Here is a 21,604-nt window from a genome sequence, read left to right on the forward strand (position 1 = left end):
TCTGTATCCAGACCCTTTACTCAGTGCTGTTTCGAAGCATCTGTATCCAGACCCTTTACTCAGTGCTGTTTCGAAGCATCTGTATCCAGACCCTTTACTCAGTGCTGTTTCGAAGCATCAGTATTCAGACCCTTTACTCAGTGCTGTTTCGAAGCATCTGTATCCAGACCCTTTACTCAGTGCTGTTTCGAAGCATCAGTATCCAGACCCTTTACTCAGTGCTGTTTCGAAGCATCAGTATCCAGACCCTTTACTCAGTGCTGTTTCGAAGCATCAGTATTCAGACCCTTTACTCAGTGCTGTTTCGAAGCATCAGTATCCAGACCCTTGACTCAGTGCTGTTTCGAAGCATCTGTATCCAGACCCTTTACTCAGTGCTGTTTCGAAGCATCAGTATCCAGACCCTTTACTCAGTGCTGTTTCGAAGCATCTGTATCCAGACCCTTTACTCAGTGCTGTTTCGAAGCATCTGTATCCAGACCCTTTACTCAGTGCTGTTTCGAAGCATCTGTATCCAGACCCTTTACTCAGTGCTGTTTCGAAGCATCAGTATCCAGACCCTTTACTCAGTGCTGTTTCGAAGCATCTGTATCCAGACCCTTTACTCAGTGCTGTTTCGAAGCATCAGTATCCAGACCCTTTACTCAGTGCTGTTTCGAAGCATCAGTATCCAGACCCTTTACTCAGTGCTGTTTCGAAGCATCAGTATCCAGACCCTTTACTCAGTGCTGTTTCAAGCATCTGTATCCAGACCCTTTACTCAGTGCTGTTTCAGAAGCATCTGTATCCAGACCCTTTACTCAGTGCTGTTTCGAAGCATCAGTATCCAGACCCTTTACTCAGTGCTGTTTCGAAGCATCTGTATCCAGACCCTTTACTCAGTGCTGTTTCGAAGCATCTGTATCCAGACCCTTTACTCAGTGCTGTTTCGAAGCATCTCTGGCAGCGATTACAGCCTCGAGTCTTCTTGGGTATGACGCTACAAGCTTGGCACACCTGTATTTGGGGATTTTCTCCCATTCTTCTCTGCAGATCCTCTCAAGCTCCGTCAGTGTGGATGGGGAGCATTGCTGCACAGCTATTTTCAGGGCTCTCCAGAGATGTTTGATCGGGTTCAAGTCCGGGCTCTGGCTGGGCCACTCAAGGACATCCAGAGACTTGTCCCGAAGCCACTCCTGCGTTCTCTTGGCTGTGTGGTTAGGGTCATTGTCCTGGAAGGTGAAACTTTGCCCCAGTCTGAGGTCCTAGTCTGAGGTCCTGGAGCAGGTTTTCATTAAGGATATCTCTGTACTTTGCTCTGTTCGTCTTTGCCTCGATCCTGACTGGTCTCACAGTCCCTGCCGCTGAAAAACATCCCCACAGCATGATGCTGCCACCACCATGCTTCACCGTAGGGATGGTGCCAGGTTTCCTCCAGACATGACTTTTGGTATTCAGGCCAAAAGAGTTCAAGCTTGGTTTCATCAGAGCAGAGAATTGTGTTTCTCATGGTGAGAGTCCTTTAGGTGTTATTATTTTTTACATTTTAAATGTTACCTTAATTTAACTAGGCAAGTCAGTTAAGAACAAATGTTTATTTTCAATGACGGCCTACCGGGGAACAGTGTGTTAAATGCCTTGTTCAGGAGCAGAACGACAGATTTTTACCTTGTGAGCTCGGGGATTCGATCTTCTAACCACTAGGCTACGCTGCCATCACTAAGATATGTGGATAATGTGTTATAACAGCATCCATCACATGGTTATAAACATGACATAATAAATGTCTTAGTCAGCAACTCTTAACAGCTTGGTGAAATCTCTCCAGGCGTTCATAACCATCACTAAGATATGTGGATAACGTGTTATAACAGCATCCATCACATGGTTATAAACATGACATAATAAATGTCTTAGTCAGCAACTCTTAACAGCTTGGTGAAATCTCTCCAGGCGTTCATAACCATCACTAAGATATGTGGATAACGTGTTATAACAGCATCCATCACATGGTTATAAACATGACATAATAAATGTCTTAGTCAGCAACTCTTAACAGCTTGGTGAAATCTCTCCAGGCGTTCATAACCATCACTAAGATATGTGGATAACGTGTTATAACAGCATCCATCACATGGTTATAAACATGACATAATAAATGTCTTAGTCAGCAACTCTTAACAGCTTGGTGAAATCTCTCCAGGCGTTCATAACCATCACTAAGATATGTGGATAACGTGTTATAACAGCATCCATCACATGGTTATAAACATGACATAATAAATGTCTTAGTCAGCAACTCTTAACAGCTTGGTGAAATCTCTCCAGGTGTTTATAACCATCACTAAAGATAGATGGATGGAACACAACATGATATCCAACCAGGAGATAAAGAGTAAGGACCCTTTTGGAAAACTCCAAGTGGGCTGTCATGTACCTTTTACTGAGGATTGGCTTCTGTCTGGCCACTCTACTACAAAAATGCCTGATTGGTGGAGTGCTGCAGAGATGGTTGTCCTTCTTGGAAGGTTCTCCCATCTCCACAGAGAGGAACTCTGGAGCTCTGTCAGAGTGACCGTCAGTTCTTGGTCACCTCGTGCCCTTGAGCAGGGCATTGACCCTGGATGCTTATGTGTGTCGCTCTGAATGGGAGTCTGTTGGATGACTGGTATGATGTAGTTGTTGGATGGGAGTCTGTTGGATGACTGGTATGATGTAGTTGTTGAATGGGAGTCTGTTGGATGACTGGTATGATGTAGTTGTTGGATGGGAGTCTGTTGGATGACTGGTATGATGTAGTTGTTGGATGGGAGTCTGTTGGATGACTGGTATGATGTAGTTGTTGAATGGGAGTCTGTTGGATGACTGGTATGATGTAGTTGTTGGATGGGAGTCTGTTGGATGACTGGTATGATGTAGTTGTTGGATGGGAGTCTGTTGGATGACTGGTATGATGTAGTTGTTGAATGGGAGTCTGTTGGATGACTGGTATGATGTAGTTGTTGGATGGGAGTCTGTTGGATGACTGGTATGATGTAGTTGTTGAATGAGAGTCTGTTGGATGACTGGTATGATGTAGTTGTTGGATGGGAGTCTGTTGGATGACTGGTATGATGTAGTTGTTGGATGGGAGTCTGTTGGATGACTGGTATGATGTAGTTGTTGGATGGGAGTCTGTTGGATGACTGGTATGATGTAGTTGTTGAATGGGAGTCTGTTGGATGACTGGTATGATGTAGTTGTTGGATGGGAGTCTGTTGGATGACTGGTATGATATAGTTGTTGGATGGGAGTCTGTTGGATGACTGGTATGATGTAGTTGCTGAATGGGAGTCTGTTGGATGACTGGTATGATGTAGTTGTTGGATGGGAGTCTGTTGGATGACTGGTATGATGTAGTTGTTGAATGGGAGTCTGTTGGATGACTGGTATGATGTAGTTGTTGAATGGGAGTCTGTTGGATGACTGGTATGATGTAGTTGTTGAATGGGAGTCTGTTGGATGACTGGTATGATGTAGTTGTTGAATGGGAGTCTGTTGGATGACTGGTATGATGTAGTTGTTGAATGGGAGTCTGTTGGATGACTGGTATGATGTAGTTGTTGAATGGGAGTCTGTTGGATGACTGGTATGATGTAGTTGTTGGATGGGAGTCTGTTGGATGACTGGTATGATGTAGTTGTTGGATGGGAGTCTGTTGGATGACTGGTATGATGTAGTTGTTGGATGGGAGTCTGTTGGATGACTGGTATGATGTAGTTGTTGGATGGGAGTCTGTTGGATGACTGGTATGATGTAGTTGTTGAATGGGAGTCTGTTGGATGACTGGTATGATGTAGTTGTTGGATGGGAGTCTGTTGGATGACTGGTATGATGTAGTTGTTGGATGGGAGTCTGTTGGATGACTGGTATGATGTAGTTGTTGGATGGGAGTCTGTTGGATGACTGGTATGATGTAGTTGTTGGATGGGAGTCTGTTGGATGACTGGTATGATATAGTTGTTGGATGGGAGTCTGTTGGATGACTGGTGTGATGTAGTTGTTGGATGGGAGTCTGTTGGATGACTGGTACGATGTAGTTGTTGGATGGGAGTCTGTTGGATGACTGGTACGATGTAGTTGTTGGATGGGAGTCTGTTGGATGACTGGTATGATGTAGTTGTTGGATGGGAGTCTGTTGGATGACTGGTATGATGTAGTTGTTGGATGGGAGTCTGTTGGATGACTGGTGTGATGTAGGTGTTGGATGGGAGTCTGTTGGATGACTGGTATGATGTAGTTGTTGAATGGGAGTCTGTTGGATGACTGGTGTGATGTAGTTGTTGGATGGGAGTCTGTTGGATGACTGGTGTGATGTAGTTGTTGGATGGGAGTCTGTTGGATGACTGGTCTGATGTAGTTGTTGAATGGGAGTCTGTTGGATGACTGGTCTGATGTAGTTGTTGAATGGGAGTCTGTTGGATGACTGGTCTGATGTAGTTGTTGAATGGGAGTCTGTTGGATGACTGGTCTGATGTAGTTGTTAAATGGGAGTCTGTTGGATGACTGGTCTGATGTAGTTGTTGAATGGGAGTCTGTTGGATGACTGGTCTGATGTAGTTGTTGAATGGGAGTCTGTTGGATGACTGGTCTGATGTAGTTGTTGAATGGGAGTCTGTTGGATGACTGGTCTGATGTAGTTGTTGAATGGGAGTCTGTTGGATGACTGGTCTGATGTAGTTGTTGAATGGGAGTCTGTTGGATGACTGGTCTGATGTAGTTGTTGAATGGGAGTCTGTTGGATGACTGGTATGATGTAGTTGTTGAATGGGAGTCTGTTGGATGACTGGTGTGATGTAGTTGTTGAATGGGAGTCTGTTGGATGACTGGTCTGATGTAGTTGTTGAATGGGAGTCTGTTGGATGACTGGTCTGATGTAGTTGTTGAATGGGAGTCTGTTGGATGACTGGTCTGATGTAGTTGTTGAATGGGAGTCTGTTGGATGACTGGTGTGATGTAGTTGTTGGATGGGAGTCTGTTGGATGACTGGTGTGATGTAGTTGTTGGATGGGAGTCTGTTGGATGACTGGTATGATGTAGTTGTTGAATGGGAGTCTGTTGGATGACTGGTGTGATGTAGTTGTTGGATGGGAGTCTGTTGGATGACTGGTGTGATGTAGTTGTTGGATGGGAGTCTGTTGGATGACTGGTCTGATGTAGTTGTTGAATGGGAGTCTGTTGGATGACTGGTCTGATGTAGTTGTTGAATGGGAGTCTGTTGGATGACTGGTCTGATGTAGTTGTTGAATGGGAGTCTGTTGGATGACTGGTCTGATGTAGTTGTTGAATGGGAGTCTGTTGGATGACTGGTCTGATGTAGTTGTTGAATGGGAGTCTGTTGGATTACTGGTATGATGTAGTTGTTGAATGGGAGTCTGTTGGATGACTGGTGTGATGTAGTTGTTGAATGGGAGTCTGTTGGATGACTGGTCTGATGTAGTTGTTGAATGGGAGTCTGTTGGATGACTGGTCTGATGTAGTTGTTGAATGGGAGTCTGTTGGATGACTGGTCTGATGTAGTTGTTGGATGGGAGTCTGTTGGATGACTGGTATGATGTAGTTGTTGGATGGGAGTCTGTTGGATGACTGGTATGATGTAGTTGTTGAATGGGAGTCTGTTGGATGACTGGTGTGATGTAGTTGTTGGATGGGAGTCTGTTGGATGACTGGTGTGATGTAGTTGTTGGATGGGAGTCTGTTGGATGACTGGTCTGATGTAGTTGTTGAATGGGAGTCTGTTGGATGACTGGTCTGATGTAGTTGTTGAATGGGAGTCTGTTGGATGACTGGTCTGATGTAGTTGTTAAATGGGAGTCTGTTGGATGACTGGTCTGATGTAGTTGTTGAATGGGAGTCTGTTGGATGACTGGTCTGATGTAGTTGTTGAATGGGAGTCTGTTGGATGACTGGTCTGATGTAGTTGTTGAATGGGAGTCTGTTGGATGACTGGTCTGATGTAGTTGTTGAATGGGAGTCTGTTGGATGACTGGTCTGATGTAGTTGTTGAATGGGAGTCTGTTGGATGACTGGTCTGATGTAGTTGTTGAATGGGAGTCTGTTGGATGACTGGTATGATGTAGTTGTTGAATGGGAGTCTGTTGGATGACTGGTGTGATGTAGTTGTTGAATGGGAGTCTGTTGGATGACTGGTCTGATGTAGTTGTTGAATGGGAGTCTGTTGGATGACTGGTCTGATGTAGTTGTTGAATGGGAGTCTGTTGGATGACTGGTCTGATGTAGTTGTTGAATGGGAGTCTGTTGGATGACTGGTCTGATGTAGTTGTTGGATGGGAGTCTGTTGGATGACTGGTATGATGTAGTTGTTGGATGGGAGTCTGTTGGATGACTGGTATGATGTAGTTGTTGAATGGGAGTCTGTTGGATGACTGGTGTGATGTAGTTGTTGGATGGGAGTCTGTTGGATGACTGGTGTGATGTAGTTGTTGGATGGGAGTCTGTTGGATGACTGGTCTGATGTAGTTGTTGAATGGGAGTCTGTTGGATGACTGGTCTGATGTAGTTGTTGAATGGGAGTCTGTTGGATGACTGGTGTGATGTAGTTGTTGGATGGGAGTCTGTTGGATGACTGGTGTGATGTAGTTGTTGGATGGGAGTCTGTTGGATGACTGGTATGATGTAGTTGTTGAATGGGAGTCTGTTGGATGACTGGTGTGATGTAGTTGTTGGATGGGAGTCTGTTGGATGACTGGTGTGATGTAGTTGGATGGGAGTCTGTTGGATGACTGGTCTGATGTAGTTGTTGAATGGGAGTCTGTTGGATGACTGGTCTGATGTAGTTGTTGAATGGGAGTCTGTTGGATGACTGGTCTGATGTAGTTGTTGAATGGGAGTCTGTTGGATGACTGGTCTGATGTAGTTGTTGAATGGGAGTCTGTTGGATGACTGGTCTGATGTAGTTGTTGAATGGGAGTCTGTTGGATGACTGGTCTGATGTAGTTGTTGAATGGGAGTCTGTTGGATGACTGGTCTGATGTAGTTGTTGAATGGGAGTCTGTTGGATGACTGGTCTGATGTAGTTGTTGAATGGGAGTCTGTTGGATGACTGGTATGATGTAGTTGTTGAATGGGAGTCTGTTGGATGACTGGTGTGATGTAGTTGTTGAATGGGAGTCTGTTGGATGACTGGTCTGATGTAGTTGTTGAATGGGAGTCTGTTGGATGACTGGTCTGATGTAGTTGTTGAATGGGAGTCTGTTGGATGACTGGTCTGATGTAGTTGTTGAATGGGAGTCTGTTGGTCTGATGTATGACTGGTCTGATGTAGTTGTTGGATGGGAGTCTGTTGGATGACTGGTATGATGTAGTTGTTGGAATGGGAGTCTGTTGGATGACTGGTGTGATGTAGTTGTTGGATGACTGGTGTCTTGGATGGGAGTTGTTGATGACTGGTGTGATGTAGTTGTTGGATGGGAGTCTGTTGGATGACTGGTCTGATGTAGTTGTTGAATGGGAGTCTGTTGGATGACTGGTCTGATGTAGTTGTTGAATGGGAGTCTGTTGGATGACTGGTGTGATGTAGTTGTTGGATGGGAGTCTGTTGGATGACTGGTGTGATGTAGTTGTTGGATGGGAGTCTGTTGGATGACTGGTATGATGTAGTTGTTGAATGGGAGTCTGTTGGATGACTGGTGTGATGTAGTTGTTGGATGGGAGTCTGTTGGATGACTGGTGTGATGTAGTTGTTGGATGGGAGTCTGTTGGATGACTGGTCTGATGTAGTTGTTGAATGGGAGTCTGTTGGATGACTGGTCTGATGTAGTTGTTGAATGGGAGTCTGTTGGATGACTGGTCTGATGTAGTTGTTGAATGGGAGTCTGTTGGATGACTGGTCTGATGTAGTTGTTGAATGGGAGTCTGTTGGATGACTGGTCTGATGTAGTTGTTGAATGGGAGTCTGTTGGATTACTGGTATGATGTAGTTGTTGAATGGGAGTCTGTTGGATGACTGGTGTGATGTAGTTGTTGAATGGGAGTCTGTTGGATGACTGGTCTGATGTAGTTGTTGAATGGGAGTCTGTTGGATGACTGGTCTGATGTAGTTGTTGAATGGGAGTCTGTTGGATGACTGGTCTGATGTAGTTGTTGGATGGGAGTCTGTTGGATGACTGGTATGATGTAGTTGTTGGATGGGAGTCTGTTGGATGACTGGTATGATGTTGAATGTCTGTTGATGACTGGTGAGTCTGTTGGATGACTGGTGTGATGTAGTTGTTGGATGGGAGTCTGTTGGATGACTGGTCTGATGTAGTTGTTGGATGGGAGTCTGTTGGATGACTGGTCTGATGTAGTTGTTGAATGGGAGTCTGTTGGATGACTGGTCTGATGTAGTTGTTGAATGGGAGTCTGTTGGATGACTGGTCTGATGTAGTTGTTGAATGGGAGTCTGTTGGATGACTGGTCTGATGTAGTTGTTGAATGGGAGTCTGTTGGATGACTGGTCTGATGTAGTTGTTGAATGGGAGTCTGTTGGATGACTGGTCTGATGTAGTTGTTGAATGGGAGTCTGTTGGATGACTGGTATGATGTAGTTGTTGAATGGGAGTCTGTTGGATGACTGGTCTGATGTAGTTGTTGAATGGGAGTCTGTTGGATGACTGGTCTGATGTAGTTGTTGAATGGGAGTCTGTTGGATGACTGGTCTGATGTAGTTGTTGAATGGGAGTCTGTTGGATGACTGGTCTGATGTAGTTGTTGAATGGGAGTCTGTTGGATGACTGGTCTGATGTAGTTGTTGAATGGGAGTCTGTTGGATGACTGGTCTGATGTAGTTGTTGGATGGGAGTCTGTTGGATGACTGGTGGATGATGTAGTTGTTGGATGGGAGTCTGTTGGATGACTGGTGTGATGTAGTTGTTGAATGGGAGTCTGTTGGATGACTGGTCTGATGTAGTTGTTGAATGGGAGTCTGTTGGATGACTGGTCTGATGTAGTTGTTGAATGGGAGTCTGTTGGATGACTGGTCTGATGTAGTTGTTGAATGGGAGTCTGTTGGATGACTGGTCTGATGTAGTTGTTGAATGGGAGTCTGTTGGATGACTGGTCTGATGTAGTTGTTGAATGGGAGTCTGTTGGATGACTGGTCTGATGTAGTTGTTGGATGGGAGTCTGTTGGATGACTGGTATGATGTAGTTGTTGGATGGGAGTCTGTTGGATGACTGGTATGATGTAGTTGTTGGATGGGAGTCTGTTGGATGACTGGTATGATGTAGTTGTTGGATGGGAGTCTGTTGGATGACTGGTCTGATGTAGTTGTTGAATGGGAGTCTGTTGGATGACTGGTCTGATGTAGTTGTTGGATGGGAGTCTGTTGGATGACTGGTATGATGTAGTTGTTGGATGGGAGTCTGTTGGATGACTGGTATGATGTAGTTGTTGGATGGGAGTCTGTTGGATGACTGGTATGATGTAGTTGTTGGATGGGAGTCTGTTGGATGACTGGTATGATGTAGTTGTTGGATGGGAGTCTGTTGGATGACTGGTCTGATGTAGTTGTTGAATGGGAGTCTGTTGGATGACTGGTATGATGTAGTTGTTGGATGGGAGTCTGTTGGATGACTGGTATGATGTAGTTGTTGAATGGGAGTCTGTTGGATGACTGGTATGATGTAGTTGTTGAATGGGAGTCTGTTGGATGACTGGTATGATGTAGTTGTTGAATGGGAGTTTGTTGGATGACTGGTATGATGTAGTTGTTGAATGGGAGTCTGGTGGATGACTGGTATGATGTAGTTGTTGAATGGGAGTCTGGTGGATGACTGGTATGATGTAGTTGTTGAATGGGAGTCTGTTGGATGACTGGTCTGATGTAGTTGTTGAATGGGAGTCTGTTGGATGACTGGTCTGATGTAGTTGTTGAATGGGAGTCTGTTGGATGACTGGTCTGATGTAGTTGTTGGATGGGAGTCTGTTGGATGACTGGTATGATGTAGTTGTTGGATGGGAGTCTGTTGGATGACTGGTACGATGTAGTTGTTGAATGGGAGTCTGTTGGATGACTGGTACGATGTAGTTGTTGAATGGGAGTCTGTTGGATGACTGGTGTGATGTAGTTGTTGAATGGGAGTCTGTTGGATGACTGGTCTGATGTAGTTGTTGAATGGGAGTCTGTTGGATGACTGGTCTGATGTAGTTGTTGAATGGGAGTCTGTTGGATGACTGGTCTGATGTAGTTGTTGAATGGGAGTCTGTTGGATGACTGGTCTGATGTAGTTGTTGAATGGGAGTCTGTTGGATGACTGGTCTGATGTAGTTGTTGAATGGGAGTCTGTTGGATGACTGGTCTGATGTAGTTGTTGAATGGGAGTCTGTTGGATGACTGGTCTGATGTAGTTGTTGGATGGGAGTCTGTTGGATGACTGGTATGATGTAGTTGTTGGATGGGAGTCTGTTGGATGACTGGTATGATGTAGTTGTTGGATGGGAGTCTGTTGGATGACTGGTCTGATGTAGTTGTTGAATGGGAGTCTGTTGGATGACTGGTCTGATGTAGTTGTTGGATGGGAGTCTGTTGGATGACTGGTATGATGTAGTTGTTGGATGGGAGTCTGTTGGATGACTGGTATGATGTAGTTGTTGGATGGGAGTCTGTTGGATGACTGGTATGATGTAGTTGTTGGATGGGAGTCTGTTGGATGACTGGTATGATGTAGTTGTTGGATGGGAGTCTGTTGGATGACTGGTCTGATGTAGTTGTTGAATGGGAGTCTGTTGGATGACTGGTATGATGTAGTTGTTGGATGGGAGTCTGTTGGATGACTGGTATGATGTAGTTGTTGAATGGGAGTCTGTTGGATGACTGGTATGATGTAGTTGTTGAATGGGAGTCTGTTGGATGACTGGTATGATGTAGTTGTTGAATGGGAGTTTGTTGGATGACTGGTATGATGTAGTTGTTGAATGGGAGTCTGGTGGATGACTGGTATGATGTAGTTGTTGAATGGGAGTCTGGTGGATGACTGGTATGATGTAGTTGTTGGATGACTGGTCTGATGTAGTTGTTGAATGGGAGTCTGTTGGATGACTGGTCTGATGTAGTTGTTGAATGGGAGTCTGTTGGATGACTGGTCTGATGTAGTTGTTGAATGGGAGTCTGTTGGATGACTGGTATGATGTAGTTGTTGAATGGGAGTCTGTTGGATGACTGGTATGATGTAGTTGTTGGATGGGAGTCTGTTGGATGACTGGTATGATGTAGTTGTTGGATGGGAGTCTGTTGGATGACTGGTATGATGTAGTTGTTGGATGGGAGTCTGTTGGATGACTGGTATGATGTAGTTGTTGGATGGGAGTCTGTTGGATGACTGGTCTGATGTAGTTGTTGAATGGGAGTCTGTTGGATGACTGGTATGATGTAGTTGTTGGATGGGAGTCTGTTGGATGACTGGTATGATGTAGTTGTTGGATGGGAGTCTGTTGGATGACTGGTATGATGTAGTTGTTGAATGGGAGTCTGTTGGATGACTGGTATGATGTAGTTGTTGAATGGGAGTCTGGTGGATGACTGGTATGATGTAGTTGTTGAATGGGAGTCTGTTGGATGACTGGTATGATGTAGTTGTTGAATGGGAGTCTGTTGGATGACTGGTGTTGTTGAGCGGCTTCACTGCAAGTATATTGTATGTTTATAATAATAATAATAAAACATTTAACAAAAATTTAAAAATAAAGAAATCTGAAATGTCTTGAGTCAATAAGTATTCAACCCCTTTGTTATGTAAGTTCAGGAGTAATCATTTGCTTAACATGTCACATAATAAATTGCATGGACTCACTGTGTGCAATAATAGTGTTTAACATGAGTTTTGAATGACTACCTCATCACCGTACCCCACACATACAATTATCTGTAAGGTCTCTCAGTCAAGGAGTGAATTTACATCACAGATTCAACCAATACCTCACAAAGAAGGACACCTATTGGTAGAGAGGCAAACAAAGAAGGACACCTATTGGTAGAGAGGCAAACAAAGAAGGACACCTATTGGTAGAGAGGCAAACAAAGAAGGACACCTATTGGTAGAGAGGCAAACAAAAAAACATCTGAAGATGAGGGGTCCTTCCTAACTCAGTGTATCAATACACCCAGTCACTACATAGATACAGGCGTCCTTCCTAACTCAGTGTATCAATACACCCAGTCACTACATAGATACAGGCGTCCTTCCTAACTCAGTGTATCAATACACCCAGTCACTACATAGATACAGGCGTCCTTCCTAACTCAGTGGATCAATACACCCAGTCACTACATAGATACAGGGGTCCTTCCTAACTCAGTGGATCAATACACCCAGTCACTACATAGATACAGGCCTCCTTCCTAACTCAGTGGATCAATACACCCAGTCACTACATAGATACAGGCCTCCTTCCTAACTCAGTGTATCAATACACCCAGTCACTACATAGATACAGGGGTCCTTCCTAACTCAGTGTATCAATACACCCAGTCACTACAAAGACACAGGCGTCCTTCCTGACTCAGTTGATAGTGTATCAATACACCCAGTCACTACAAAGATACAGGCGTCCTTCCTAACTCAGTAGATAGTGTATCAATACACCCAGTCACTACAGAGATACAGGCGTCCTTCCTAACTCAGTGTATCAATACACCCAGTCACTACAAAGATACAGGCTTCCTTCCTGACTCAGTGTATCAATACACCCAGTCACTACAGAGATACAGGCGTCCTTCCTAACTCAGTGGATCAATACACCCAGTCACTACATAGATACAGGCTTCCTTCCTACCTCAGTGTATCAATACACCCAGTCACTACATAGATACAGGGGTCCTTCCTGACTCAGTGTATCAATACAACCAGTCACTACATAGATACAGGCGTCCTTCCTAACTCAGTAGATAGTGTATCAATACAACCAGTCACTACATAGATACAGGCTTCCTTCCTAACTCAGTAGATAGTGTATCAATACACCCAGTTACTACATGGATACAGGCTTCCTTCCTACCTCAGTGTATCAATACACCCAGTCACTACAAAGATACAGGTGTCCTTCCTAACTCAGTGTATCAATACACCCAGTCACTACAAAGATACAGGCGTCCTTCCTAACTCAGTGGATCAATACACCCAGTCACTACAAAGATACAGGCCTCCTTCCTAACTCAGTGGATCAATACACCCAGTCACTACAAAGATACAGGCCTCCTTCCTAACTCAGTGGATCAATACACCCAGTCACTACATAGATACAGGCCTCCTTCCTAACTCAGTGGATCAATACACCCAGTCACTACATAGATACAGGGGTCCTTCCTAACTCAGTGTATCAATACACCCAGTCACTACAAAGATACAGGCGTCCTTCCTAACTCAGTAGATAGTGTGTCAATACACCCAGTCACTACAAAGATACAGGCGTCCTTCCTAACTCAGTAGATAGTGTATCAATACACCCAGTCACTACAAAGATACAGGCGTCCTTCCTAACTCAGTGTATCAATACACCCAGTCACTACAGAGATAAAGGCTTCCATCCTAACTCAGTGTATCAATACACCCAGTCACTACATAGATACAGGCGTCCTTCCTAACTCAGTGTATCAATACACCCAGTCACTACAAAGATACAGGGGTCCTTCCTAACTCAGTGTATCAATACAACCAGTCACTACAGAGATACAGGTGTATCAATACACCCAGTCACTACAAAGATACAGGCGTCCTTCCTGACTCAGTAGATAGTGTATCAATACACCCAGTCATTACAAAGATACAGGCGTCCTTCCTGACACAGTAGGTAGTGTATCAATACACCCAGTCATTACAAAGATACAGGCGTCCTTCCTAACTCAGTGTATCAATACACCCAGTCACTACATAGATACAGGCCTCCTTCCTAACTCAGTGGATCAATACACCCAGTCACTACAAAGATACAGGGGTCCTTCTTGACTCAGTGTATCAATACACCCAGTCACTACATAGATACAGGCGTCCTTCCTAACTCAGTGTATCAATACACCCAGTCACTACAAAGATACAGGTATCCTTCCTAGGAAGTCTGTACAGAATACAAATATTTTAAATATTTATAAATATTCGAAAACACGCATCCTATTTGCAACAAGCCACTAAAGTAACACTGCAAAACATGTGGCAAAGCAATTCACTTTTTGTCCTGAATACAAAGTGTTATGTTCGAGGTAAATCTGAGTTCCACTTTCCATATTTTCAATCATTGTGGTGGCTGCATCATGTTATGGGTATGCTTGTAAGCGTTAAGAGGAGGAAAGAGGAGGAAGACATTTTGGGGGTGAAAGAGGAGGAGGAAGGAGAGGGAGAGGAGACTGAAGATCGGATTAGCAACCGTGAGTATTGTCTTAAAAACAGGGACACAAACGTTGCACTTGTGAAGTAACATGTTGTTTTAAATAGGTGTTCTACTGAAGTGCTATATACTTCAATAGGTTATTCAGGACTGTAGAAATTGTTCAAGGGCAATCTGCCATTGGTACATGCATTTTTTTACTTTTTTAATTAATAATATATAGGCCTAGCTATTGCTTATTGGAGAATATAACTGATACATGCTGAATTAACTTAGTTCAACTAACTCTTACATCCTTGTTATAAAATTGCTTAAATGATTTTTTTCCTTTAATCTACACACAATACCCAATAATGACATCACAATACCCAATAATGACATCACAATACCCAATAATGACAAAGCAAAAACTGTTTTATTTTAATTTGAGGTAATGTATATAAATAAATAAATAAAACAGGAAATATCACATTACATAAGGATTCAGATCTTTTACTCAGTACTTTGTTGAAGCACCTTTTGGCAGCGATTACAGCCTCGAGTCTTCTTGGGTTTGACGCTACAAGCTTGGCACACCTTTTATTTGGAGAGTTTCTCCCATTCTTCTCTCTTCTCTGCAGATCCTCACAAGCTCTGTCAGGTTGGATGGGGCAGCGTTGCTGCACAGTTATTTTCATGTCTTTTCAGAGATGTTAGATCGGGCTCAAGTCTGGGCTCTGGCAGGGACATGTCAAGGACATTCAGAGACTTGGTCCTCCAGTAGCAACAAAGCTATACAAAATGGAAATCAAAATAAATCAATATTGTTCAATATGATCAATACTAACTTTGCATAATGTTGTAATATATAGTGTATATAATGTACATAATGTTGTAATATATAGTGTATATAATGTACATAATGTTGTAATATATAGTGTATATAATGTACATAATGTTGTAATATATAGTGTATATAATGTACATAATGTTGTAATATATAGTGTATATAATGTACATAATGTTGTAATATATAGTGTATATAATGTACATAATGTTGTAATATATGTATATAATGTACATAATGTTGTAATATATAGTGTATATAATGTACATAATGTTGTAATATATAGTGTATATAATGTACATAATGTTGTAATATATAGTGTATATAATGTACATAATGTTGTAATATATAGTGTATATAATGTACATAATGTTGTAATATATAGTGTATATAATGTACATAATGTTGTAATATATAGTGTATATAATGTACATAATGTTGTAATATATAGTGTATATAATGTACATAATGTTGTAATATATAGTGTATATAATGTACATAATGTTGTAATATATAGTGTATATAATGTGCATAATGTTGTAATATTTAGTGTATATAATGTACATAATGTTGTAATATATAGTGTATATAATGTACATAATGTTGTAATATATAGTGTATATAATGTACATAATGTTGTAATATATAGTGTATATAATGTACATAATGTTGTAATATATAGTGTATATAATGTACATAATGTTGTAATATATAATGTATATAATGTACATGTTGTAATATATAGTGTATATAATGTACATAATGTTGTAATATATAGTGTATATAATGTACATGTTGTAATATTTAGTGTATATAATGTACATAATGTTGTAATATATAGTGTATATAATGTACATAATGTTGTAATATATAGTGTATATAATGTACATAATGTTGTAATATATAGTGTATATAATGTACATAATGTTGTAATATATAGTGTATATAATGTACATAATGTTGTAATATATAGTGTATATAATGTGCATAATGTTGTAATATATAGTGTATATAATGTACATAATGTTGTAATATATAGTGTATATAATGTTGTAATATATAGTGTATATAATGTACATAATGTTGTAATATATAGTGTATATAATGTACATAATGTTGTAATATATAGTGTATATAATGTACATAATGTTGTAATATATAGTGTATATAATGTACATAATGTTGTAATATATAGTGTATATAATGTACATAATGTTGTAATATATAGTGTATATAATGTACATAATGTTGTAATATATAGTGTATATAATGTACATAATGTTGTAATATATAGTGTATATAATGTACATGTTGTAATATATAGTTTATATAATGTACATAATGTTGTAATATATAGTGTATATAATGTACATAATGTTGTAATATATAGTGTATATAATGTACATAATGTTGTAATATATAGTGTATATAATGTGCATAATGTTGTAATATATAGTGTATATAATGTACATAATGTTGTAATATATAGTGTATATAATGTACATAATGTTGTAATATATAGTGTATATAATGTACATGTTGTAATATATAGTGTATATAATGTACATAATGTTGTAATATATCGTGTATATTTATACCCCAGACCAATGGTTTCCAAATATTTGAAGTACATTTTTGCTATTCTGTATTTTTTTTATACCATAAATCCTTGCTGTTCCAATTAAGCCCAGTATGCTCCTATTAAGCCCAGTATGCTCCTATTAAGGCCAGTATGCTCCTATTAAGCCCAGTATGCTCCTATTAAGCCCAGTATGCTCCTATTAAGCCCAGTATGCTCCTATTAAGCCCAGTATGCTCCTATTAAGGCCAGTATGCTCCTATTAAGCCCAGGTTGCTCCTATTAAGCCCAGGTTGCTCCTATTAAGCCCAGTATGCTCCTATTAAGCCCAGGTTGCTCCTATTAAGCCCAGTATGCTCCTATTAAGCCCAGTATGCTCCTATTAAGCCCAGGTTACTCCTATTAAGCCCAGTATGCTCCTATTAAGACCAGAATGCTCCTATTAAGCCCAGGTTGCTCCTATTAAGCCCAGTATGCTCCTATTAAGCCCAGGTTGCTCCTATTAAGCCCAGTATGCTCCTATTAAGCCCAGGTTACTCCTATTAAGCCCAGTATGCTCCTATTAAGCCCAGTATGCTCCTATTAAGCCCAGGTTACTCCTATTAAGCCCAGTATGCTCCTATTAAGACCAGAATGCTCCTATTAAGCCCAGTATGCTCCTATTAAGCCCAGTATGCTCCTATTAAGCCCAGTATGCTCCTATTAAGCCCAGGTTACTCCTATTATGCCCAGTATGCTCCTATTAAGCCCAGTATGCTCCTATTAAGCCCAGTATGCTCCTATTAAGCCCAGTATGCTCCTATTAAGCCCAGTATGCTCCTATTAAGCCCAGGTTACTCCTATTAAGCCCAGTATGCTCCTATTAAGGGTACAGTAGCACAAAACCCCTCTATACAGAATGGAAAATAAATAAATCATTGCCGTTCCTATTAAGCCCAGTTTGCATTGAAACACATGGAGATTGTGTGTTGATATAAACCTGAGCATGAATGTCTTTACTTCAGATTAAAGTACAGTTATGCATACTATTCATAGTGGCCTTTACCAAGATTAAATCATTAAGAACAACTAGAAACCTCTGTACTCTCTGCAGCACGTTAGAAGTAGACAGGTAGTTGTTGATGCAGAGAGAGAGAAGAAGAAGAAGATCAGGTTGTTGATGCAGAGAGAGAGAAGAAGAAGAAGATCAGGTTGTTGATGCAGAGAGAGAGAAGAAGAAGAAGATCAGGTTGTTGATGCAGAGAGAGAAGAAGAAGAAAAGCAGGTTGTTGATGCAGAGAGAGAAGAAGAAGATCAGGTTGTTGATGCAGAGAGAGAAGAAGAAGAAGAAGATCAGGTTGTTGATGCAGAGAGAGAGAAGAAGAAGAAAATCAGGTTGTTGATGCAGAGAGAGAAGAAGAAGAAGAAAATCAGGTTGTTGATGCAGAGAGAGAAGAAGAAGAAAATCAGGTTGTTGATGCAGAGAGAGAGAAGAAGAAGAAGATCAGGTTGTTGATGCAGAGAGAGAAGAAGAAGAAAATCAGGTTGTTGATGCAGAGAGAGAAGAAGAAGATCAGGTTGTTGATGCAGAGAGAGAAGAAGAAGATCAGGTTGTTGATGCAGAGAGAGAAGAAGAAGATCAGGTTGTTGATGCAGAGAGAGAAGAAGAAGAAGAAGATCAGGTTGTTGATGCAGAGAGAGAAGAAGAAGATCAGGTTGTTGATGCAGAGAGAGAGAAGAAGAAGATCAGGTGGTTGATGCGGAGAGAGAGAAGAAGATCAGGTTGTTGATGCAGAGAGAGAAGAAGAAGATCAGGTTGTTGATGCAGAGAGAGAAGAAGAAGAAGAAGATCAGGTTGTTGATGCAGAGAGAGAAGAAGAAGATCAGGTTGTTGATGCAGAGAGAGAAGAAGAAGAAGAAGTTCAGGTTGTTGATGCAGAGAGAGAGAAGAAGATCAGGTTGTTGATGCAGAGAGAGAAGAAGAAGAAGATCAGGTTGTTGATGCAGAGAGAGAAGAAGAAGAAGAAAATCAGGTTGTTGATGCAGAGAGAGAAGAAGAAGAAGAAAATCAGGTTGTTGATGCAGAGAGAGAAGAAGAAGATCAGGTTGTTGATGCAGAGAGAGAGAAGAAGAAGATCAGGTTGTTGATGCAGAGAGAGAGAGAAGAAGATCAGGTTGTTGATGCAGAGAGAGAGAGAAGAAGAAGAAGATCAGGTTGTTGATGCAGAGAGAGAGAAGAAGAAAATCAGGGTTGAAGGATATCAAGGATAGAAGATCTGGGCAAACAAATGAAGGACAAGAAGATGACTACTGGCCGAATACTCGTGGCAGTTCGGGCCGGGGTGTCATATTGTTGTCCTTCCTTCATCCAGGTGATTCTGTTTTTTGGGGGTTTCACCACCGGTACCTTTCTAATACAAGAGTAGATTAGAAAGATTAGGGAGATTAGAAACGGTCTTTAGGCTTTAGAAAGACAAGTTGAACTAATTAACAACAATAGGAGTACAGCAAATGTTAACCAGCTTTCATTAAAAGTTGTTTGTGTTCTGGTCTTTGTGCAGCTGCAGGATCAATATTCACCTTTATAATATGGGATGAAGCCTGAGCTGGAATGTGAAGCTAACTGAAGCTGGCTAGCTTTAGAAAACCCTGACTAGTTCTCTCTAGTGTCGTAGTATATCCCTCAGAACCCCAAAGATAAGCTTGTGATGGTAAAAAAAAACACTGTATAGTCAAAAAAACATCCATGTTTAGTATTCAACTAAATACTTTTTTTTGTCTTTGGCAGGAGCGAGACCAGACTCTCACTCAGACAGAGGAAAGAGTACTTCAGGGCAACCAGACCCAAAGATGGCCAAACCAGTGAGACCACACCACTGCTCCCATTGTGGAAAGAGTTTTATTAATTTAAGGAGTCTAAAAGTTCATCAAAGAGTACATACAGGAGAAAAGCCTTACCACTGCTCACAGTGTGGAAAGAGTTTTACTCAGTTAGGGAATCTGAAAATGCATGAGCGAATACACACAGGAGAGAAGCCTTTCCACTGCTCCCTGTGTGGAAAGAGTTTTACCCAGTTAGCTGCCCTGAAAATACATGAGAGGACGCACACAGGAGAGAAGCATTTTCACTGCACCCTGTGTGGAAAGAGTTTTACCCGGTTAGGGTCCCTGAAAACGCATGAGCAAATACACACTGGAGAGAAGCCTTTCCACTGCTCCTTGTGTAGAAAGAGTTTTACCCAGTTAGGGGCCCTGAAAAAACACGAAAGGACACATACAAGAGAGAATCATTTCCACTGCTCCCTGTGCGGAAAGACTTTTATCCAGTTAGGGTCCATGAAAACGCATGAGAGGACACACACTGGAGAGAAGCCATATCGCTGCTCCCAGTGTCAAAATACCTTTTCCGCATTAAGGGACCTGAAATCACATGAAAGAACCCACTTAGTAGAGAGGCAGAGGCCGTTCCAATGCTCTCAGTGTGGAAAGAGATTCATCCAGTCATCACATCTGAAAGATCACATGACAACACACACAGGAGAAAAACCGTTCCAATGCTCTCAGTGTGGAAAGGGTTTTACCAGGTTAAGCACACTAAAAACACACAAGAGTACACACAGGAGATCAGCATTTCCAATGCTCTCAGTGTGGAAAGGGTTTTTACCAGGTTAAGCACACTAAAAACACACAAGAGTACACACAGGAGATCGGCATTTCCAATGCTCTCAGTGTGGAAAGGGTTTTTACCAGGTTAAGCACACTAAAAACACACAAGAGTACACACAGGAGATCGGCATTTCCAATGCTCCCAGTGTGAAAAGAAACGGTTAGAAAATGCATCCATTAACAATAGTTAGGGAACCTGCAAGACCACGACGGAACACACACCGGGAAGATGCCGTACCACTGCTCCCAGTGTGGAAAGAGATTTATACGTAGTTAGGGAACCTGCAAGACCACGACGGAACACACACAGGGAAGATGCCGTACCACTGCTCCCAGTGTGGAAAGAGATTTTTCACATCTCATAACACAGTGCTCCCACACTTTTTGGGGGTGGGGGACTGAGAATGTGTTTTCCTGGGTTGGATCGGTCATGAAAATCTGGGAAAAGTCATGAATTTTTTGTTGTTGTGTTTTCCAAAAAAGTGTTTTCAAAAAGTCAATGGAAATGAATTGAACTTCTGTTAGCCATTTATTTAGCCATAGTTTGTAAATTTCTGTTAGCCATTTATTTAGGCATAGTTTGTAAATATTTTATTAATCACATACAAATCACCATATCAACCAGGATCAGAATGTTTTAATGTTGTGTGACCGCATCACCTGCAGTAGCACTGTGGAGTGGGCCTCAAGGGGAGAGAGACAGTAGCACTGTGGAGTGGGCCTCAAGGGGAGAGAGACAGTAGCACTGTGGAGTGGGCCTCAAGGGGAGAGAGACAGTAGCACTGTGGAGTGGGCCTCAAGGGGAGAGAGACAGTAGCACTGTGGAGTGGGCCTCAAGGGGAGAGTGACAGTAGCACTGTGGAGTGGGCCTCAAGGGGAGAGAGACAGTAGCACTGTGGAGTGGGCCTCAAGGGGAGAGAGACAGTAGCACTGTGGAGTGGGCCTCAAGGGGAGAGAGACAGTAGCACTGTGGAGTGGGCCTCAAGGGGAGAGAGACAGTAGCACTGTGGAGTGGGCCTCAAGGGGAGAGAGACAGTAGCACTGTGGAGTGGGCCTCAAGGGGAGAGAGACAGTAGCACTGTGGAGTGGGCCTCAAGGGGAGAGAGACAGTAGCACTGTGGAGTGGGCCTCAAGGGGAGAGAGACAGTAGCACTGTGGAGTGGGCCTCAAGGGGAGAGAGACAGTAGCACTGTGGAGTGGGCCTCAAGGGGAGAGA

The 21,604-nt window shown here is 42.1% G+C and overlaps 1 protein-coding gene across 1 annotated transcript in view; it reads left to right on the forward strand.

The window, feature by feature from the left end:
• The window catches only part of LOC135560304 (zinc finger protein 625-like), a 46,025-nt gene extending 25,120 nt beyond the window's left edge, over positions 1–20,905 (forward strand). The window contains exon 2 of the mRNA XM_065002162.1: positions 19,511–20,905. Coding sequence (XP_064858234.1) covers positions 19,511–20,394 — 884 coding nt within the window. The 3' untranslated portion in view covers positions 20,395–20,905. The remainder of the gene's footprint in view (positions 1–19,510) is intronic.
• Positions 20,906–21,604: the final 699 nt, after the last annotated feature.

Source organism: Oncorhynchus nerka, linkage group LG15, assembly GCF_034236695.1.
Source record: "Oncorhynchus nerka isolate Pitt River linkage group LG15, Oner_Uvic_2.0, whole genome shotgun sequence".
Lineage (NCBI taxonomy): Eukaryota > Metazoa > Chordata > Actinopteri > Salmoniformes > Salmonidae > Oncorhynchus > Oncorhynchus nerka.